Consider the following 22,333-nt stretch of genomic DNA (forward strand, 5'->3'; position numbering starts at 1 on the left):
GGACAGATGCTGGGATGCCAGGAGCCCAGGAGGTCTGCAAACAGGAGGTGCCTAAGGCCACTACTCACTCTACACGGTCACTATGGGCAAAGCTGTACCCGCAGCCTCATGTAAGCCCCGTGACTGCCCTATGAGGCACAATAGCATGATCTCTATTTTGTAGGTGAGGACTCTGAGGCTTAGAGAGCACCCCTGCTGCTCTGGGTGAGGGTGGGGTGCCTGGTTTTGCTCCCATGTCTGCCACCGACTAACTAGATGCGCAAGGAAAGGGCAAGCACGGATCTTAGCCTCTGCTTGAGTTCTGGAGAATGTAAAGGACAGGAGAGCTGGCTGTCCTCCAGCAAAGGTCTCCTGAGCACCAACTCTTGGAGACAGGGAGGAAGGAGACTGTGGGCTTTCAGGAGCTCACAAACTAGGGGGTCAGCCAGGTCCTCAATGGAGGACAGATTGCTGTCAGACTTGTGAGCAAGACTATGCAGAGGCCAGCAAGGGCGACAGGGGGTTGTGGGGGTCGGCCCAAGTTTACAGGAGGAAGGGACACTGCAGCCAGTCATCAAAGGGTGAGGAAGAGTGTGCTCCGCAGAGGGGAGATGTGGGAGACCTGTGAGCAAAAGCCAAGGTGTTAGGGTCCCGGGACTGGGTTGGGGAGACAGCAGATGAACAAGGGCTCCTCTCTGGAGCACACCCTTGGTCTTACAAGAGAGAAGGAAGGTGCGGGAAAATGCTGGGTGTGCATGGAGGGGCGTGCCTCAGGAGGCGCATGCATTATGAAGAGTCCTCTTGGTGGAAAAAATGAGGTTCAGGATTTACTATAGTCAGAAAACTGCTTGCCTCCGTGAGTGTGAACGTGTACACATGAGCGTGCCTTTGAAGCGTTAGGTCAAAGTCATTTTAAATCTCCAATCTCTTTTTACTTTTCCAACTACCCTGAGAGGTTGGCTAGACAGAAATATCCTTAAGGACAGAGGAGAAAACAGAACTGAGTGGGATGAAATGTCTGGCCTATGGTCATGAGGCTCAATGGTTGAAAACCCAAGGTCTATCATGGGCTCCTGGCCCCAGCTCTGTGCTCCTGCCCCAGACTTCATCTGGACTACCATCCTATCTCCCAGGACCCTGCATGCCACAGGCCACCACGCCACCTGCCCCCTCCTGCATTTTCACAGGAGAAGCCCCACCAGGGAGCAGAAGTGAAGGACTGAAACAGAAAGATGAGGTCCCACTGGCTGCACAGGCCAGAGCCCAAGACCAGGGTAGAGGGTCCATCTTCTTCTCCCAAACTGCTCCATGTGCCCGTCATGGTCTTTAGGAGGAACTGCCGCAGAGAAGGGACCCAGGAGGGGTGAGGCCCTGTGCTGGTCCTCCAGGGCAGACTTGGGGAAATGGGCCTTGTGTAAGAGCTCCCTAGTTTGACCTCTTCTTTCCAGAATCTCCAGAGGGCTGGCACTGAGGATCGAAGGTCTGGAAAGTGGACCTCTGCTCCCTGCCCATGCTAGTGGGCATGTGCAAAGCTCTCCCTTAGCACCAGGCCCGGCTCTGAGCGCTGGCACACATACTCTCAATTTCCACCCCCCTCCAGGGGAAGGTTCGATTGTTACCTCCCTTTTACAGCCGAGGAAAGGGAGGCACAGAGAGGTGCAGTGACTTCCCAAGATCACTCAGTTTGTAAGTGGCAGAGCTGGGGTTGAACCTAGGAAATCTGCCTCTAGGAGGTACTCTGTCCCTGTTATTAGTAACATTCAGAAGCAGAGCCATCATTTGACCAGTACCTCCTGTGTGCCCGGGGTTTAGCTGCTCACAGCAGCAAGCCTGGGACTTAGGCCCTATGCTGTGTGCACTTCTCATTTCATAGATGAGCAAATCCGGGTTTAGCAGGCCTCCTGGGGTGAGGTGCCTTCAGAATCTCACGGATGCCAGGTCTACCTGAATCCAAAGTGTCTACCCTCCCCAGCCTCTCTGACTCGCAGTGTGAGTGGGGAAACACATGCCTTTTCTGAGCCTCAGTTTCCCTAGAGCCTAGGCCTTCTACTCCCGGCCTCCCTGCTCCAGCAAGTGACCAGTGGGTGGGGTTGTGGAGCTGTGGCAGTGAGGGTCTGGGCAACTCAGGGCCTTTCCCTTCCCCCAGCAGGCCCCCTCATCTTCCCCCTCGCAAAAGTCCCCGCTCCGTTTTTTTCGTTTTTGTTTTTGTTTTTTCTCAGTTGGTGATTTGGGACGGGGAGGTGCTGGGTGCAGAAGGTCCCTCAGAGGTCAGCTAGGCTGGGTAGAGAAGGCCCAGCTCGGATCTGGGGAAGGGCCGAAGGGCCCAGAAAGCCACGTGCTCGGGGTAGTCCTGAGGGGGAGCGGACGGTCCTCTAGGGAAAAGAGAAGCGCCCCGGACTTGAGGAGGGGCGGGGAGGGAGAGTCAGAGGAGGCAGGTTCTGGACAGAAGGGATGGGGGTGGGGGGAGGTAGAGAGGACGCGGACAAAGGAGGCGGCCGGCAGCCCAGCTGTTTTGAAAAATGCTTCCTGTTTCTTTAAAGGCGCTCGCGGCTCGGGCGGCCGGGGCTGGGGAGGCGGCGGCGGCGGGAGCTGCCTCCTCTCCGGGCGGCGGCGCTGACTGATCTCGCGAACTGGGCTTCTGTGTAAACTGAGGCTAAACAAACACAGATGGAGCGCAGCGGGCGTTCTCCAGAAATGCTGGCAAGGCGGCAGCGACTTCAGATGACACTCTGAGCGCTCCGGGAACGGACAGCCCGGCGGCTTCGCGGAGCCGGCGGCGCAGCTGCCCCGGGCGAGGGGGAGAAAGGGAGGGAGGAGGGCGGCGCGAGCAGGGGGGAGAGCCCGAGACTCCCAGGCGCTGAGCGCGGCGGCCGCCCGGGCAGAGCCGGCGCGCAGCGTGCAGAGCGAGCGCGGCGGGCGCGCGGCCCGGGCAGCCCCACGACCCTGCCTCGCGCGCTGCCCGCGCCATGAAGCACATCCCGGTTCTCGAGGACGGGCCGTGGAAGACCGTGTGCGTGAAGGAGCTGAACGGCCTCAAGAAGCTCAAGCGGAAAGGCAAGGAGCCGGCGAGGCGCGCGAACGGCTATAAAACTTTCCGATTGGACTTGGAAGCGCCGGAGCACGGCGCCACCGCCACCAACGGGCTGCGCGACAGGACCCAGAGGCTGCAGCCGGTCGCGGCCCCGGTGTCAGCCCAGCTGGCGCCGGCTGTTCCTTCAGGTGGGGGCGCGGACCCGGCTGGGGAGCGCAGGGGCGCTCGGGCGCCGGACGTCTCCGACGCGCGGAAGCGCGGCTTCGCCCTGGGCGCAGTGGGGCCGGGACTCCCCACGCCGCCGCCGCCGCTGCCACCGCCACCGCTGCCGCCGCCTCCGGCGCCCCAGGGCCAAGTACCCGGGGGTCCCGAGGCGCAACCTTTCCGGGAGCCCGGCCTTCGTCCCCGTATCTTGCTGTGCGCACCGCCTGCACGCCCCACGCCGTCGGCGCCCCCTGCGCCCCCGGAGTCTTCCGTGCGCCCCGCGCCCCCCACGCGCCCCGGGGAAAGTTCTTACTCGTCAATTTCACACGTAATTTACAATAACCCCCCGGATTCCTCCGCGTCGCCTAGGAAACGGCCGGGCGAAGCGACCACCGCTGCCTCGGAGATCAAAGCCCTGCAGCAGACCCGGAGGCTCCTAGCGAACGCCAGGGAGCGGACGCGGGTGCACACGATTAGTGCAGCCTTCGAGGCGCTCAGGAAGCAGGTACCGGCTCCCAGCCGCACACCCTCACTGAGCCCGGGGACGGTTGCTGGAGTGGGTGGGTGAGTGGCGGGGAGAATTTAGGGAGGATGCGGGTGTGTGCTAGGAGCAAGTTATTCCCGCCCGGTTGGCCCAAGGGTCCAGACGGGTTTGAGCCCTCCTAGGGCAGTAACCTTCGCCACAGCTTTGGTACGGATCTTAGGGTGCAAAGTAGGGGCAAAGGGTCGAGATCTCTGGCCCAGGCACGACCGAGTTCTCCCGCCAACCCCCGGCGCGACCCTTCTGCGCGTCTGACTTTAGCCCTCATAGTTCACTTTTATGGCAACAAGTATTTGTCTTCCCGAGTCCCTTGGGCTAGGTGAAGAGTGGAGAGAGGGAATGTGGGAATCTTGTCTTCAGCGAGGAAGCGGTGGGCCGGAGGGTACACTTCGTCTTCAGGCATTTAGCGTGGTCTGGGTTTTGGGAGGCCTAAGATGCTGCAGAGGGGTGGCCCTGGTTTTGCCAGCCCCCCTTCAGCCTTTACCTCCCAGAAGGGATGCCCCTACACCCAGGCTGCTTTGGGGATCTGCTGCCCATCCCCTGGTATCCTTAAGGATCTGGGTTACAAGCCTACATCCCCTCCCCAGGGTCAGCCTCAGGATCTGGCTGGTGAGGGCCTTCCCAGGGGATTCTCCCCTGCTGCCTTTCACCTTATGGTGAAGCAGCAGGTTCTACTGACAAGACCTGTGGATTGGGGGACCTTCAGAGCCTAGTTTGGTGGTGGGTCAGGGCTTCTCAGTTTGGGGCTGGTGGGTGCCGCCCTCACCAGACAGCGTCCTCTAGGGGGTTGGAGAAGAACATTTATCTGAGAATTACCCGCAATGGGGGGGGCAGTTTTGCAATCACACTTTAAACAAGACTGGGACTGCCCTGGGGTTCTAGACTTCTCATTTTCTTAGAAAGAAGGGAAATCTAAGAAGAAGGTAGTACGTGCCCACTGCCCCCACCCCCAAAGGGAATGGGGAAGGATTGGTGTGGATGTGACAGGTTTGGATGGTCAGGTTTTTGCTTACTCTACAGCTGACTTCCTGTGTGACTCCAGGAAAGTTACTCAACCTCTCTGGCTTTAGCCAACAACAAAGCATTTTAGAAAACTGGATCTTCTTTCTGGATCCCACTTTCTTCTTCCTTCTGTGGGCAGAATGGACAGGTGCATGTGTCCATCCATGGGAAGGGAGTTGAGCTCCTGGGAAGAAAGAGACTCTATGACTTGGGCCAAAGTGTCTTGCTTGGGTTTGGGTAAGATGCTTGGTCAGGGAGGTGGCCAGCCATACCAGTTGGGACCCTGGGCAGTGGGCCAAGTGGAACATTCAGGCTTACTCTTGGGCAACAGCTCTGTGTCTGAATGCTTGGGGAGGGCAGCCTATAGAGCATCAGGCCACCCACGCCCAGGATGGAAGGCTGACAGCCTAGGCAGAAAGATGCCTTTCCACTGGCTTACCTTGCAACTAGGGAAGATTGGGGAGGCCACAAGCCAACGGCATCACAGCTGGTGGGTAGCCGGGTAAGGCTGACACCTAGGTCCTCTGACTGCCAGTTCAGGGCCCCTTTTGTCCCTCTGGCTGCCTCTTTCATTTCCGAGAAAGTGTCCTGGTCTCTGTGTAGTCAGCTCCACTAAACATCTCATTTACCCAGTGGTTTTTGCTTCTTTCAGTCATATTCTACCTTGCTTGATCTTAACATCCCGTCAGGTTGAATTACCCCAGTTAATGGAATGGAAAACTGAGGCCCAGAGAAAGAAGAAAGGAGACTTGTCCAAGATCACCTAGTGGGTTAGGGAAGATGACAGCAGTTTCTGGAATGCCTGTCTGGCCAAATGTGTCCCACAGTGCCCTCTGTATCTGTCATGTTTATTAACAATCGGAAGCTGGTTTACCCATGACTGGATCCGAGAGGAAATTATTTAAATCCTGGTCTCCTTTCACTTCTCCCCTTTCTGTGGGGCAGTTCTACATAAAAAGGACAGATTCGGGGACGTACCTATGCCTGTACACATGGTCATTACCCGTGCCCAAGAGCACACACAACACATGGCCACAGAGGTGCCTGCCCCTGTTTGTTTCCTCATTGCTCATTCTGTTCCTTCCCCGGAAAGCTGCTGGGTCAGAGTGGGCATCTGCCTGCTGTCTGCCACGGAAGGAAATGTAAGTAGGGCACTGGTGATCTCCGAGCTGGGGGCTGAGGCCACACAACCACAGCTCCCATCCATGGAGAAAATCCTCTGACCTGAAGGAGCTCCTTCCTCCTCTGGGCCTCTGTTTCCCGCACGTTTAAGAGGCACATGCGAGTACACTTGTGCACACATACACGCTCACACACCCCAATCCAGACAACCTGTAGCCCTGGATCTAGGCTCAAGTTTGACTGTTTGAAATGGGCCCTTGGCAGAGAATGGAAAAGCAGAAGGACGATTCTGCCTGAAATGAAGGCTTGACCATCATGGCACCAAGATCAGTTCTGGGATTGTGACTCTGGTCCAGGGTTTTTTTTTTTTTTAACCTGAGCAGCTTCCTGATGGGGTTAAAAGAGCACTGGGCAAGTAGTCCAGAGGGCAGGGTCTGAGTCATGGCTCTGTTGCCTCCTTTCTGCCTAACCAGGAAAAGTCACTTTCCCTCTCTGGGGCTTCAGTTGCTAAAGCTGGAAAATGACCATAAGTCGTACCCCGTGCCCCCCCCCCCCCATAGCTTCTTTGCAAAGAGCAAACGAAGAATGGAATTGGGGCTGTAGGAGGAACAAATATTCCTTGAGCATTCGTAGTGTCCGTAGTGCCAGGCAAGGCCTTGAGCGATGTGGAAATAAACATTCTGTAATCATTTTAATAACAATCATAGGAACTACCGTTTATCAGATACTTGCTTTGTGGCGAGCACCGTGTTGGGCGTGTTATGTGTGTTAGTTCATTTAATGAAATGGGTGTAATTATTATCCTCTCCCCATTTCATAGATAGTGAAACTAAGGTTCAGAAAGCTTACCTAAGTTAGTCGAGGTCTCACAGCCTTCGCGGCTAGTGCACGGGGCCTTGTGGGTTCTGTACTGCCTGGCTCCTCATCCCACCATTCGCGGGATGTGGGTGTGCTCTGCCTCCAGGGCCTGGAGCCGTCAGGGCCTGCATAGCTGTGTGTCACTGTCACTGTCCAGCCTGGATTCAAATCAGAGTCAGTGAGTCACTCCAAAGCCCAGGCTTTTAAGAGCTCTGCTTCTCGGCCTCTTGAATGCCCCGCAGCTGTCCACCCTCAGCACCCACCCACCAGGAAGCCTTCTGTTTGGTCCAACCCACTGTGCTCTTAACTGGGAAGGGAAGAGAGGGAGCTGTTTGGCCACGGAAGTGCAGGTGGGGAAGAGGCCCTCTGGTCTGGTGGAGGGGGGAATGTGTGGGGCAGATGGTCAGGCCACAGCACATGCCACCAGCCCAGCTGCGTAGGGCCCTCCCTGCTGCCTCATGTGAAGGCCATGTGTGCACAGCTGGGCCTGGCCCGTGTGCGGGGCTGCTCCAGGGCCGGTGGGAGGGGGTCGAAAGGAAAGTCTGGCCTTGCTGGGGGGACGGGGGGGGATAGGGGAGAGGCCAGCATCCTGGCTTTGGCCTCCGGATGACACATTGGGACATCTGGTGTGTGTGCAGCTTTCCTCCTTCCCCTCAAAACTTGAAGCCCCTCAGCTTTGAAGGAGGAATGGTGGCCTTGCAAGGCTGAGGCCAGAGGAGGCTGTGAGGAGCCCTCAGGACCTGCTGAGGTGACTCTTTAGGAAGTGGGTGCCAAGCAAGTTGGGCCTGGGCCCCCATCTCTGCTGTCCTTGGAGTCTCCTGGGGGATCCTCACAGAGGGAACTCACGATGGACTATGAGGGGGGATGGGGTGGTGCCCCCAACCCTGCCCTTCCCTCAGTCACAGACCTCACAGCCTGCCAGGGGCCCATGACCCCACAGCAGCCAGTGCACGCCTCCCCAGGGAATGGGGACAGGCCTGCTTTGGGGACTCCATCCACATGGTTGAGGGGTGAAAGAGGCGTCCACTCTGCTCCCTCAGGACCACTCACCACAGTGGCTCATTACTGAGCCTCATTGCACTGGGGGAGGTGCCCTACCTGAGCCTGTTGTTACGTGTCTTTATGGTCCCCTTTCCAGGCCTGTGTGGCCCTGGGGCCGTGGCTCACAAATACCAAGACCCAGGTTCTCAAGGTCCAGCCTCATGGCTGTGTGGAAAAGGGATTTTAGAGAAACTATTTCGGTAGAACTCGACAAGGACCTTGAACAGCTCTGCACCAAGGGGTTTCACCCCAGGAAGCCAGCCCTCACGCGGACACGAGAGGTTAGAGAAGACGTTCCGGTAGAATCGGGCGCTCAGCGGTGGGTCGTGCCCACAGTGCTGTGGAGCTCTGCAGACCCAGGAGTCCCGACAGGCTTCCAGGAGGGCATTGTGGCAGGATCTGAAGCAGGGGATGGCTTTGAGCACTTCGCTGCATGGGCTGGTAGCTTTTCGGCGCTGTTTCTCTGTAGCAACTGCCTGGGTTTGCTTCCCCACATCCCCTTCTCAGGTCGTGGGGACTTTGGTCATTTTGTTGGTAAGAAAGCTGAGATCCTTTAAGGTCATAGGGGACCTTGTGACAATCCCTACACCTGGTCCTCTGAAGCTTAAAAATCCTTATGGCACGGGGTGAGCACAAGGCAAGTCCTTTTACTTTCCTAGAAGTTGGGCAGTGTTAGGAATAGAAGACACGTGACCGTGCTACCTCCTTTGCCCTGTGTCCTTTGACTAGTGGAGCAGACCGCTGCTGAGGGGGTCCTCTGCAGGTGGTGGGGCGGCTGGTCATGCCCAAAGGCTAAAGGCCCATGGGATCATCAGTCCAGAACTCTCCAACCCCAGGTCAGAAAGGTGGGCTGCCTATCCCCCGAGGGCTATAAAGGCTTATCCAAATCCACAAGCTGTTGCTTCCAACTAATTGGAAAGAGCCCAGCTAAGGCATCGGATGCTTCTCTGCAGAGTGGAAAAGATCATTTCTACCTCACTGGGCTGTTTAAAGATAAATATAGGCATTGTATTAAAAATACCCTTAGTAGGTCACATAAGCAGCCAGGGGTGGCCTGGGTACCCAGACATTGTTGTTCCCACTCTCCAGATGAGGAAACAAAGGCCCAGAGAACCAAAGGCACCTCCCAAAGTTGCTGGAAGTGCCTGCGCTTCAGACCAGCTCCTTCCACCCTTCTCCACCTCCCAGAACTAGGATCTGCTGCTGGACTCTCACTTTGTGGGGGCTGGGCCAGGACTCTCACTTTGTGGGGGCTGGCCAGGCCAGGGTGCTTCTGAACTGGGCTTCTGGGGGCACAGGACTGCATCCTAGGGAATGGGTACCAGGAGGGTCTGGAGTTAACCAGGTGAGCTGAAGAGTACCTCCCACCCAGGGAAGGAGGATGAGGAGGGGGGTGGAGCCACCCAAAAGTTGCCCTTGGCGTCCTACATGTGGCCACCTGTGCTGGAGGGAGTCTAGGGAGCTCAGTGGCCATGAACCTTCCTGGACTACTAGACAGACAAGCTCCTGGCATAGCTTCAGGTCTTAGTTCAGTGAGCTGGGGCCCAGGATGTCCACCTCTCTTTATCTTCGTGTGCAGATGGGATAACCGTCTTTATTTGGGGGAAGGTTTTAAATGGGACAGAGTGACAAAACTTGGCCCAGACCCTGGACTGGAGCCCCTAGGTTGGTTGGCCACATCTGTTGCTCTGTAATCCTGCAATGACCCTGGCTTCTCATGCTCAGATCCTTCCCAAGATCCCTGGTGCCCACTGGCAGGAAAGCCCATCTGTTCAGGGGCCAAGGGCTCAATGAGCCAGGTAACTCCCAGTGTAGCCCCTGGGAAAACACCAGGAGGGACCTGTGTCACGGAGCTATGCCCAGTCCCCAAGGGCCTCTGGCAGGTAGGCACTCCCTCCTGGGTGCTGGGTTGGCTCTTGAGACACCCCCCTTCCCCTGTGCCAGGACTCCAGGGAACCTTTCTGTCCCACTAACCTTGTTTATTTGTTCATGCTGATAAAGCAGGATCTCTGGACTCTGGTTGGGAACAGGCAAAGTGCATTGTTCTGCCAGCTTTTCTCGGATGGGTTTGGAGCCACAGCCGGGATTGGGGGGTAGGCGGGGGGGGTGGGCACTGCACAGGAGGCGGCATTCTCTCCATCACCAGCCTGCCCCTCCTTCAGTTTCCTAGTCCAGTGAGTGGCAGCTCTGTGGCTGCTGGAAGATTTTAAAAGGGGACAGCAAACCTTGCCTCTGGTGTGGGGGCCATTTCAGGAGCCCAGCTGGTGGGGAAGGGGCGGTGATAAGCAGGCATCTTGTCGTGCTTCTCACCTGCTCCAGAATCCTGCCTCGGGGACCTTCTGCAGCCCCGCTCTTAAGGACTCGCTGACTTACCTCGGGCCTCACTCTCTGCGGTGTGCCTGTGGTGGTGGGTGCGGTCCTGTGAGTAGATGGAGAGGAAGCCAGCCCATGGAAAGACGAGCTCAGTGGCCTGGGGTCTGCTAGCCCTGGACAGCTGGAGTTGGGAGTTGAGCCCAGATGGCCAAAAGGTATGTGGGCTTCAGCTCTACCCCGAAAAGCTAAGTCTCCATTGTCTGGGAGAAGAAAGGGTTTTGAACACTTTTCCAAACATTCCGCAGCCCCCTGGTGAATGTGAAGGTAGACCGGTCATTTGTTCATTCATTCTCTCGTTCAACAAACCCTTTGGAGGGTCTGTTAGGGACAAGATCTGTGCCAGGCCCTGCAGACGTGGGCCTCTGCCCCTCAGCTCTCTGGGAGACTGCCTGTTAAAGGAGTCACAATAATCAGAAGTTGAGGACAGTCGGGGGGCTATTAGTGCACTCTTAAGGGCAGGGCCTGCTCTGGCTCTCCTCCCCTCACCCCCTAGTTCAGGATTAGGAAGTGAAGGTCCGAGAGAGCTCCGGGACAGCGTGAGAACAAAGTGGACCATGCATTTTGGGTCCCCATCTGAGGGGACTCTCTTAGCCACGCTTTCTCAATCTCTGCGTCAGTGACCATTCAGGCCGGGCAGTTCATGGTGGCGGGGAACTTGTAGGACCCTGTGCACTGCAGGGTGTTTAACAGCCTCCCTGGCCTCTGTTCAGCAGGGGCCAGTACCACCTTCCCTCCACCACTCCCCAGTACTGACAATTAAGAATGTCTGCAGATATTGCCTATAGTCCCCGAGGGATAGAATCATCCCCGGTTGAGAAACATTGACCCAGAAGAGGGGCTAGTATATGGGGGACACGCATCAAATACTTGTTGAGTGTTCATGCTGGGGCAGCCCACTCTGCGGGATGGGGGTTACTGGGTCCCAGAGTCGGTGGTAGCGGTGGGTGCTGCGTCTTGATCTGGATGCCAGAGAGAGGAGGAAACTGGAGCCCTGGGGGCTGGGTAAGCACGGCCCAGCCATTCAGGTCAGTGGTACATCAGAGAGGGGATAGGTAGCACCCATCAGATGGACGGTGTGGGAGCATTTCCACGTCTCAGCACAGTCTTCGTTGCTTTTTGCTTACACGGTTCTAGCACTGGCGGACAGTGTTAGAAAATTAGATGCTTTGTCTCTTCACCCCGTACAAACCCCTGTGCAAATTAGTGAGCAGACGTCTGCTTGGCGATGAGTCACTGACAAGCATGTCAAGTCTGGTTGTGGCTGTAAATATTTATTATGCACCTGTTGCCTGCCCAGCAGCACCTGCAAGTCCAGAGGGCATGAAGAAAAAGAGAAAAGAAAAAGGAAGGCCCTCCCGGCTAAGCACGGGTACTTTCCTTCCTGTACGTCCCCAGAGTCCTGGGTCCCTAACTCTGTTATGACGCTAACATCTCTCTCAAGCGTGAGTTCTCTGAAGTCAGGAAGCAAGTTATTATTCAGAGTGGGACCCGCGAGTGTCTAACAAAACAAGGTCCGCTGACTGAGTGAGTGGGTGGATGGAGTATCAGAGCCAAAAAAGAGGAAGCGTGTCAGTTCTGTCAGAGAGACTCCCTCTTAGGGACTGTGGGGGACGGAGCTCTGTCAGCGTGGGACTTCACATGCTTCATTCCTGTTGCCCTGTGGGCGTGAGATGAGCCACTGTTTCTTCCCCTGCAACGGTGGGAACGCGGATGCCTCCCAGAGATTGTGAGTGGACGAGTTGAGATGCGTGCAGGCACACAGTGGGTACTGAGAACAGAAAATAAAAGCCGGGACAAGGGATTCAACAGGCCATCTTCGCTGCCTGGGGGTCCCCTCTCGGGCAGCAGGATGTCATTGTGAGTGGCCCCATCTGCCTGGCCAGGGCCCAGAGCCCCACCCTCCCCCCCCCCCGCCCCCCCGCCAGCAGCCCCTCCTGACACCTTCTCACCCCCCAGGTGCCGTGTTACTCCTACGGGCAGAAGCTGTCCAAACTGGCCATCCTGAGAATCGCCTGTAACTACATCCTGTCCCTGGCGCGGCTGGCAGACCTCGACTACAGCGCCGACCACAGTAACCTCAGCTTCTCCGAGTGCGTGCAGCGCTGCACCCGCACCCTGCAAGCCGAGGGACGCGCCAAGAAGCGCAAGGTACGTGCCAGCAGCCACTCGGCAACCTCCCGAATGGGGCGGGAGAGGTGGCAGCGGAAGTTGGGCATTCTGCTCTCACCCAGGCTTCTGATGGGGCCAGCAAGGTCAGCCTCCTGGAGGTTTGCTGGGGGTCGCTCCCTGGGATTACAGGGGTGACCCTACTCCTGGTCATGGGGCTGTCGGGTACCTTGCACAGTCACCCCGGGCCTCTGGGTCTGGGTGTGCTCCCTTCATGGGGAAGGTGGTAGGTCTGGAGCTCTTTTTTGTTTTTCCGTGCTCTGGTGCCGATGTACCCAGGCGGCCCCTGATAGATGTTGTATCAGAATGAGCCACACTAAGCTCCCCTGAGCCGGGTCACAGGACTGGAGAGCTCTTCAGCACGTTTGGGAGTATGACTTGGCCTGGGGATTGCCTGCGGCCGTGCATTAAGGCGAGTGACGTTTGTAATTCATTCTTTCATTCTGGAGAGATTTGCTGATCCCCAGCCCTGTACCAAGCATGCCAGACAGGACTATAAAGGTGACAAATGTGGTCCCAGGGCCCATGAAGCTCACAGGATGGTCGGAGTCATTCTTCTGTCAGTGGATACAGGTGGCAGAGTATGACAGGATAGTCTCAGAGGTCTGGGCTAAGGGCGGTGGAAGGCCAGGTGGAGGAGGGAGAGCTTACTTCTGCTGCCCAAGGGGGTTTGAAAGTGCATCTTAGGGTAAGAGGTCTTTGATCTGGGCCCAGAAGGACAACCAGGAGGTCACTGGGAAGATGAAGCAGGGCCTAGCATCCGAGACAGAGGAACCAGCCTGCATGAAGCTCGATGTGTTTGGAGAAGGATGTGCGGGAGGAAGGGTGGTGGGCCCAGCTATGGCCCCTGAATGGCCTGTGCTCCCCTGCCTTTCCATTTGGGGGTCCGTGCCAGGCAGTACTGAGCAAGGCTTACGGCAACCCTCTGGATCTCTGTTCCTGCAGGGCCAGGGGAAGAGACACAGAGGGTGGGACCCCGTCTGTGTCCATGAGGTGGATGGAGGCTGGGGGAGATGCCTGCCCCCCTGGCCATCCAGGGCTGGAGAGGGTGGGGGAGCCCAGTGACTGGCATCCTCCATCCTTCCTTCCTGGCCTGCCTCTCCCTCTCATCCCTGACATTCCCCGCCTAGCCCCCACCTTGCCAGCAGGCTCTCTCTGGGTTCCCCAGGTTTCCCAGAGACCTCTGGGCCCAGAGCCAGGAAGGCCTTCCCATGGACTGTCCTGCCTCCGCCAGGGAGGGCCCCACTCTGTCCCCCCTGCCAGCCAGCCACTGCCGCTACTGCAGTAATTGTACGTTGCATTCCTGGGAGTGATTTAACGTGGACCAATTAGATGAAATCCTCATCAAGTGGGTGAGAGAGGAAGCGCCACTGGCTGCTGGCAGGACCGCTTTCCTCTGGAAAGTGACACGGGTAAATTAAGGGCGTGATTGATGGCTCCATGCAGGGCTCTGTGACAAAGGAGGTTTGTAAACTCTGGGTGAACTTCCCGTGGCATTGGGGCAGCCCGGAGGTGTGGATGGGCAGGGTGGGCAGGCGCCCGTTTGCTCCAAATCCACCTCTCATCCCCTTCCCTCCCCCACCCCGTGTGTCCCCCACTCACGCACCAAGACGGGAGGGCCGGCCCTTCCCTTCCCTGTTCCTTGATTGGAGCCCATTGGAGTCCTGGGCTGCGGAGGATGGGAGGGGAGCGGGGTGGAGATGCCAAACGGAGATGAGCTCATGGCTTCCCCTCAAATCCCCTCAGATCTGAGACACGTTAGAGACCATTGTGTCCAACCCCCCATCGCCCTGATTGGGAGAGTGAGGTGGCAGGTTGTGGTTTGTTGCTGATAAGTGGGCACCGTGGGAACCTCATCAGTGATTTCTCAGGCTCTTTCCAGCCTCTGTGTCCAAGTGGAGGTTTTGCCTCACCTCAGAAGAGCAGGGGACCGCTGGTACCCTGCATCCCCTCCTGCTGTGTGGTGGACCCGGGGCTGCTGTCCCCCAGCAGCTGTGTCTGTAGTCAGCACTGCCGGGAGGATGTAGATGGCCAGGGTCCTGGAGGTGCCAGGACATCCAAGGACCTGTCCTGCCCTCGCGTTCTGCCCTGGCTGGTGGGGGGGCAGTTCACAGGGCCACCCCTGTTTCTGTGGCTTGTATTTTCCTGCATGTCTGTCGCCATGCACGTAGGTGAGTCCTGAGGTGTCCTCGGGGAGGGTCTCCAGTGACCTGCCCAGTGGCCCTGAGTGGCTGGGGCAGGCCCCCGTTTTGTTCATCGGAATCAGGGGGGCTGGTGCCCCTGGAGATACCCTGATGATTCGTTCATTCAGTGTTTATTGAGCATGTGGAGTGAGCTCCGAACGGGGACTTCACCCTCCGCAGTCCCTGTAGAGGGATGGTTTAGGGGCTGAGATCAAGTCTCTGTCCCCCTCCCCCATGGCCACTGCGGGTTTGGGGATAGGAGTGAGCCAGGCTTACATCCTAAAGAGAGAGGGAGAAAGAAGGCAAAGAAGGGAAGAAACTAGAGATCGCATGCCAGGGTAAGTGAGTGGCTCAGAGGAGGTCCTCTGTAAATGGCAGCTGTGACGATGGTGACCCTCACCAGCACGACCTATAGCAATTTCAGCCATTCCCCTCAATGGCGCCCTCACAGTGAATGTGAACCCGAGGCTGGGCGACCCTTTCTTGGGATACCTCCATGAGAGACAGCGCACAGTGTCCTCTAAGATCCCTTGTATCTCTAATGAGCTGCCTTGACGCCCCCCACCCTCCCCAAACCTGTGTTAGGAATGGGATATAAAGTGAATTCCCCCCGCCCCCGTCAGGCCCCATCTCAGCCCTTCCCTGGCAGGGCTGGAGACCTGCATCCCTTGACCAGTGGGTCCTCTGTCTCTGGGCCTCCCAGGACACAACTTTGAGGGCTCAGAGCCTCGTTAGGGAGCCAGGTCGTGCAGGGAGGCCCATGTCAGAGGCCGCCCAGCCCAGGGATGGGGGCAGGGGCAGGGGCAGGGGGGGGCGGGGGGAGTGGATGGGCCCTGGAGAGCTCAGTTCTGACTCTGCTGTAGCTGAGATAATGCACGCTAAGCACCTGGCTCTGGGCCATGTTTCTGCAGCTCCTGTTTTTAAAGCAGCAACTCCTGGGAGCTTTGGAGGAGGAGGAGAAAGAGGAAGAACAGCAGGACTGTTTCACACCTGGGCTGGGGGGGCCTTGCCAGACCTGCAGAATAGCAAGGGACCAGTCTCCCACAATCCGGGGTGCTCCTTTCCAGCCACTTTAACCCCTGGAGTACTAACCAGAGGAAAATAACAGCTACTGACATTGACGGCATAGTTTCGACCCTGGTGCTAGATGGCCAGCAGCAAGTCCCTGCCTTTGGGTTGTGTGCAGGCCATTTGGGGACGGGGAGAGAAAAAAAATGTCCTGATACACTGAGTGAAGGGCTCTTCCGGAAGCCTGGATGGTGACTGGGCATCCCCCGGGGCTGTGCCGGCTGGGGGGGTGGGACTGGCTCTGCGAGGCTGGGTGGCTGGGCCTGGTGGTTCCTGCTGTGTATGTGGACCGTGCCCAAGCCCCAGAGCACAGGAGGCAGAGTCTCAAGGGCTCCTGCTCTGGCTGGATCCAATAATCTGTGTGCAGGGCCTTCTGTGTCCCCAGAGTGTCCACTGAGGGGCACTGTCCTGGCTCTGCCCCCACCCACATGACCATGGTCACCCCTGCTGGGGCCTCCGTGTCCACTTCTGTAAGGTGGCTTACAGAACCTTACAGGCCCTTTGGGGTCGGGCTTTTCCTGTTTAATGACTGTCCGAATGACCAAACGTGTCGCTCTTACTTTCCCTGTGCCCTGCCGGGTGTTTCACACAGACCTGAGAGTTGCTCCCAGAGACTGCTGGGACCCCCAAGCAGTGCGTCCCAAGAACACTGATGATACCTGAGTTTCTCAGAGCCTGGATTACATGCTGGGCACGGAGCTTAGGTCTTGTGATGGGTTGCCTGTGCCTTCCCGCCAAGTCTGCGAGGTGGGCACCGGGGCTGTCCCATTGTCCAGATAACAAAGCTGAGGTTCAGAGGCCTGAGGAGCTTGACCAAGGTCCCTTAGCCGGTGAGAGAGGCGTGCGGGGGGCCTGCCCTTCCCTGTCCTGCCTCCCACATGGACGTGGGTGCATGAGAAGAGGTTCTCTTTCCACATCCTCCTGGCGAAGTTACTGTGTTAAATACCATTTGCCTTCAAAGCCTATAGAGTCCATCTATGCTGGGATAAAAGGGGGGTGGGTGGGAAACCACCATCAAATTCCTAGTCATAAAAATGGATGCAATTTATTTTTTCTGGCATTCCAATTACAGAGACGTTTGTCGCCAGCTGTTTGCTCTAACACAGAGTGTTCTCTCAGCTGCCGCTTCTCCTCTCACATTTGACATCATTAGTCCACAAGTCTGGCAGGGACTGGGTTGGAGAGATCATTGGCTGGGGAGCCTCACAGGTGAGCTCAGAGCCAGCTCTCCCCAGAAGGCAGAACTCGGCCCTCTGGAGTTCCCCAGTGGTTCCCGGGTAGGGTAGAGGTGAGGCGCTGCTTTCCTCTCTCCTCTCACACTCTCTTCACCCCGCTCCTGTCCCCTTCTCCAAATTGCGCCCCTCCTGACATGCACTCACAGATCCCTCCCTTCTCCCCACAGCAAGGAAGAACCAGAGCCACAGAGCATGGGAAGCCCCCTCTGATTTGCTAACGTATCACTCTTTGCGATCCAAAGACCCTTCAGAGAACCCTTTCCCTCCAGAGCACCCCTTTGAGCCAGGGTGGTCCTCTGGAAATCCCTGCATAGGCTCGGTGACCCTTAGTCCAGGACACTGGAAAAAGGGTGTCTGTGTAGTTGCGGGTTGAGTTGAACCCTACCATTCCTGCAATTCTCCGTGGTGCTGGCATTTAACTCTAAGGCACATGAAAGCATGCATGACAAGCAAGACTGTGAAGTAGGAGAAGTAGAGAGCTTTGGAGCCAGAGACCTGGGTTTGAGTCCTGACACTGGCACTTTGTAGCTGTGTGACCTTGGGCATGTCACTTAACCTCTCTGATCCCACCCCCCAATCCTCTCTCATCTGTAAAGTGAGAACCCACATGCCTTCCTTGCCACCTTGCTGGAAGGATTAAATGAGGTCCCATGTGAGAAAGGGCTGGCATTTTCTCAGGGAGTGCCAGAGAGGAAATCTCAGGAATTCACAGCAATAAGGTAACAACTTCCCGTGGAACCCCATGAAGGAGTATCTCAGGGATGAGGCCATGCCAGGGGTGCTGAATGACTGATCAACAAAAAGGCAGATAAGGATAAATAGCTCCGAATGGGGAATCCGTCCCTCTCTAGCACTTCAGCCCACAGCCCTGGTCCTGGACCCATAACGGGAGGTGAGCATGCAGCCCACCCAGAAATTCCCAGGCTTTCGAAGTTCGTGGATTCATAACCACAAAACATGCCCAGTGTTCGGTTGCACACACTAATAATGCTGACAAACTGTCGCCAAGAGTCGTGTCAACCACGTGCTTACGTGCCCACTGCTTGCCAGACACCCACGTACGTCATCTGTACCTCACGTTTCACTGACCCTGCAAGTGAGGACCACTTCTCCCGTTGCACAGAGGGGAAACTGAGGCCGGCGGGGGGGCATGTGCCCAGGGCCATGTGGCTAACAAGCAGTGGAGCCGGTTCAAGCCCATGTCTCTTGGGTCCCAAAGCCCCCTGCTCTTCAACCCTGGAGGCCTGCCGGGCCGGGCCCTCGTGCTCGCACGCTGCCCAGCGGGGTGGCCCGCACCCGGAAGCTCCCCGCAAATAGCCCGGAGCAGTGGCTCTTATGTAAGCAGCCTGGACAGCAGCACTTGGAGGCTCCATTTAGCCGCAGGGAGCCAAGAGCCGCTGGCGGTGGCATGGGGGGTGGCGCCGGGTGGGGTGGGCCGGGGGTGTCGTCGGCCCCGAGCGCCCCCAGCGCTGCACTGCCGGCGAGGCCTGACACCGGGTTAAGTCTCCTGGCGGCCTCTGGCTGCAGCTGGGAGCACGCCTGGTTCCCATTCGGGGCGCTGTGGTTTTGATTAGCTGTTCTGCGAGGCAGGCCTGGTGGCGAGTACATGGGAGATCCGCGGGAACAGAGGGTCCCCCGCCCGGCCGCCGCGGCCCCCCCTCCTGGCAGCCCCAGACTCCAGATGTTCCGAGCGCTCGCTGGGAAGGCCTGCTGGCGCCACGGAGGGCAGAGGGCAGGGAAAGCACGCGAGCTGGAAGCCCAAGCACTCAGTCACCGCGGGCCCTGGCCGCCCGCCCAGCCCGCTGCTGGCACATTCCCCAGCTCTCCCCTGGCCATCTGTTCCCAAAAAACCCTTTCAGAGCCTCATCATCACTCAGGATACAACAGCGCGAGCAGCTGGTTTGGAGGCAGAAGGGAAAACCGTGCAAAAGGTCCTTTGTGAGAGAGGAAACTCACTTATGAATAACAGGGCTGGACGCCGTAAAAGTTGGCGGCTGGGATCCTTGTTTCTCAGGCGCCGCTGTTTTCTCTGGACTTTTTATCTCTGGTTTTTATTTTGTTTCCCCTTGTTTTCTTTTTATGCTGTTTCTTCCTCCTCTTACACCCCGTGTGACTTTTCTTCCTCCTCGAAGGTGCCCAAGGACCACCTAATTGGTTCTCCTGGATGCTGCCAGATTCTCTTCCTTCTCGAAACTGTTAAAGTCGGGGATCGTTGGAAGGGACTGTTTTTGTAAAACCTCATCTGGAGGGGACAGACGGGAAGGAAGGTGCCTGGGAGGGCACACTGTGGGCAGGGGCCAGGCCGTCAGGGTTCAGGTCTTGGACAAGAGGTGCAGAGACGCCAATAGCATTGGGGCCAGTGGGGGGAAGACAGAGATGACGCCGAGACCCCTGTCAACTCCTCGGAGAGCAACACGGAGGTGCTTGGGGAACACAGTGACGTTAATAAACACCCTTGTGCTCGGGCCTCTCGGCTGATTGCACTATGACATGAAGCCTTTTTTAAGAACTGGCTGTCTCTGCCAGGAAGCTTCTGGGAGATGTCTGCCTGGAATCTGGGCACCTCCTGGGAACAGTCACCGGGTGGCCTGTCCGGAGCCCGTGGGGTGTTGGGGCAGGGCTGGCAGCTGGGACACCAGCATCAGGGAGGAAGGGAGATGGCAAGGTGTGGCCTGCCTTCCTCACACCCCCTGGAGCCCAGATGAGGAGCTGAGAGTCAGGCAGGGGGATGCCAAGTGGAGGTGGGGAAAGGGATGCCTCCTAAGTGTCAGAGGCTGGTGATTTCGTGGCGGGGGAGATACGTCAAGGCCAGGGGACTGGGGCTCTTCGCTTTCCTTTCTCAATTCCCTGCACCCCTTTTCTACTGCCCCCCATCCCAACAGACCCAGAAGCTCTGGAGCCCCTCACAGCCTCAGTGGGGAAAGCCTGATGTCCCGTGTGGGGGGCTGGCTTCTTACAACCCAAGGCCTCAGGAGTTGGAGGGCGTCTCTGTGTCTCATCTACATTGTACCCAGGCCCCTGTTCTTCCTTCCTTTGCCCTCCTTTCTCCGCTCCTTCCTTCCCCATTTTAGCTGGAGAGAGGCAGCTCCGGAAGGGCCAAATATTTATGTTGATGGCAATTTCAGGGCCATTAATCTCACCGTCTGAAGGGTTCAGAGAGGGCTGAGATCTACCCTCCTGCTTGGTCTCCACGGGCAGGTGTCTGGGTCTGGACTCTGAAGCTCACCTCAGCTCTGCCCTGGGGCTGTGTGACCAGCGGACTTGCTCACGTGTCCTATCTGGAACACACCCAGCCTGCCTCCCGGACCTGCTCAGGGATGGAGGCACAAAGTATGCGAAATTGTTTTGTCAAGTCCCTCCTTCTTCCCCTGTCTTCTGCCTGAGAAATGGGCTTCATGGGGCCAAAGATGAGGAGAGCCTGGGCAAGGAGGAGCAACCACTGGCCCAGGCCCCTGGTTGTACTGTGGAGTCGGCCCAATGACCAGAATTTGTTTTCCAGCCTGAGGCCTCCAGAGGACAAGGGAGGCAGGGGGAGGACAAGCCTTCCCACTGCCTGGCCCTGAGCCCCTGGACCCAGCACAGTGGGAGGCCTGGATGAGAGGGGTGTCAGCAGGCCCCAGTTCTTCCCTTGCCCGGGAGCTCATTATCCCCTTTCCACCTGCCCTAGCAGACCAGAAAGCTGGTTCTAGGGGAAAATATCAATCCCTGCTTTCCTTGAGCTCCTAGTAAAAATATTTCTGGAGAGAGAAGTAGGAAGCCACTCCTTCCTTCAAGACCCTCCTGCTCTCTGCCCAGAATTCACAGCCACCTGGGACCTGGCCCAGCTGCCCAGCCGCTCAGTCGGGCCCCACCTGAGCTCCTCCTAGCCGCTCAGCCACAATCCAGGTCTGACCGCCTCGTTCCCTGCTCAGGACCCCCAGAGGCTCCCCACAGGCCAAGAGTAGAGGCCACACCCCTCCCCCAAGTGACCTGGCTCCAGCCGGTCACTCCCTGTGTCCCAATTTACACTCTAGCAACAAGGAACTCCTCGCCCAAAGGGGTTATTTTTGGCCTCTGTGCTCATGTTGTCCCTTCTGCCTGGAATGCCCTTTTCCCCTGTCTGTCTGACTAACTCCTGCCCATTCTGGAAGGCTCCGTTCCTCCTGGAAGCCCTCCCTGACCCCTACCCAGCCTCCTGCTCAGGGCCTCATAGTGGCCACTCGGCGACCTTTACCACAGGGGTGTGTATAGTCCGCTTCAGGAGCGCGTCCTGTGATATGCTGTGAAGTAATGATATAAATGTTCTGTGATGGGATCTGCCAGAGCTTGTGTTACGTCATTACCTTATACTTTTAGCTGGTACGTTATATGATATATTACATTATATTGTAACCCCCGTGCTACATTACATCATACAGTTTTTGTAGTGCCTGCTTCTCTAGCCAGACTGGGTGCCCTTTCGTTTTTGCGCCCCAGCTTCTGGCACACAGTAGGCCCCCAAATAATGACGCACCATTCCTTCAACTAAAATCTGCACAACGGGGGCTGTATCTTCCTATGCTGAAGGCAGAGACTCTAGGAAAGGATAAACTAGGAGCCTCAGGACACAACAGGGAAATGCCCCCATGTTCCCTTACGTCCTTGTTCCATTGAATCATGGAATAAAGCTTTGCAATGCAGATCATGGAACCCCCCCCCAAGCAGCAGCTTAAACTAAATAGGGGCTCCCGTTTCTCAGGAAAGCTGAAGGGAGACAAATGTTTCCTGGGCTCCAAGGCTTTTTTTGGTGTTTGCCTCCTGGCTGCATAGTGGCTGCCACTGCACCGAGCACTTCATCCTTATGCTGCATCCAAATGCAGGACAGGGACCTTGCTAGAAAGAGCATCTCTCCTCCTCAGTTCAGTTGCCCTGTCCAGACATCCCCTACCTGCCCTGGAAGAAGGGGCACTCCCCCTGAAACAGAAAAACAACGGGATCTCTATGCTGGGAGTGCAGCAGGCTTAAACAGCCACACGGCTCCTCCCTGGAGAATTGACCGTTTTGTGACAGTGGTTTTCTTCTTGGTGGGGCTGACCAGTGTCACCACATTAACCGCAGACTCTTTACCATGGCTCCACGAAATCAGTGCCAGTTCCTCCATTTTCGGCTGCCTGCACTGAGGTTCAAAGGAGCTGGAGGGCCGGGCCAGGCCACTAGTGATCTTGAACTTCTCTGCACGGTGCTTTACAGTTTGCAGAGCCCTCTCATGCCCCTTTTTCACTTGACTCCTACAGCAGCCGCCCAGGATGCATGTTTCTAACCATGGCAGGTAGATGGGGAGGCTGGGACCCTGTGGTGAAGTCCCCCAGCTCACACAGCTGGGCAGGCCGGGCGGGGTAAGGCCGGCTCCTCAGCCCTGGGACACAAGTGCTTCTGAATCTAGACCATCTCTGTCCTCTGCTGCCCCCAGGGTGGGAGTGTGAACTGCACAGGGAGTCCATCCCGGAGGCGGGGACATGTGGGTCTGAGGGTCAGCCCAGTCACGTCTCCCCACCCAGTGATTTAGAGAATG

The 22,333-nt window shown here is 57.2% G+C and overlaps 1 protein-coding gene across 1 annotated transcript in view; it reads left to right on the top strand.

Moving 5' to 3' along the window:
- The first annotated feature begins 2,918 nt into the window (after positions 1-2,918).
- LOC111148104 (atonal bHLH transcription factor 8) overlaps positions 2,919-22,333 on the top strand; it is a 30,827-nt gene continuing 11,412 nt past the window's right edge. The window contains exons 1-2 of the mRNA XM_022504509.1: positions 2,919-3,719; positions 12,108-12,299. Of these exons, the coding sequence (XP_022360217.1) occupies positions 2,946-3,719; positions 12,108-12,299 (966 nt within the window). The 5' untranslated portion in view covers positions 2,919-2,945. The remainder of the gene's footprint in view (positions 3,720-12,107; positions 12,300-22,333) is intronic.

This window comes from Enhydra lutris, unplaced genomic scaffold, assembly GCF_002288905.1.
Source record: "Enhydra lutris kenyoni isolate GAN:26980312 unplaced genomic scaffold, ASM228890v2 scaffoldscaffold18, whole genome shotgun sequence".
Classification (NCBI taxonomy): domain Eukaryota; kingdom Metazoa; phylum Chordata; class Mammalia; order Carnivora; family Mustelidae; genus Enhydra; species Enhydra lutris.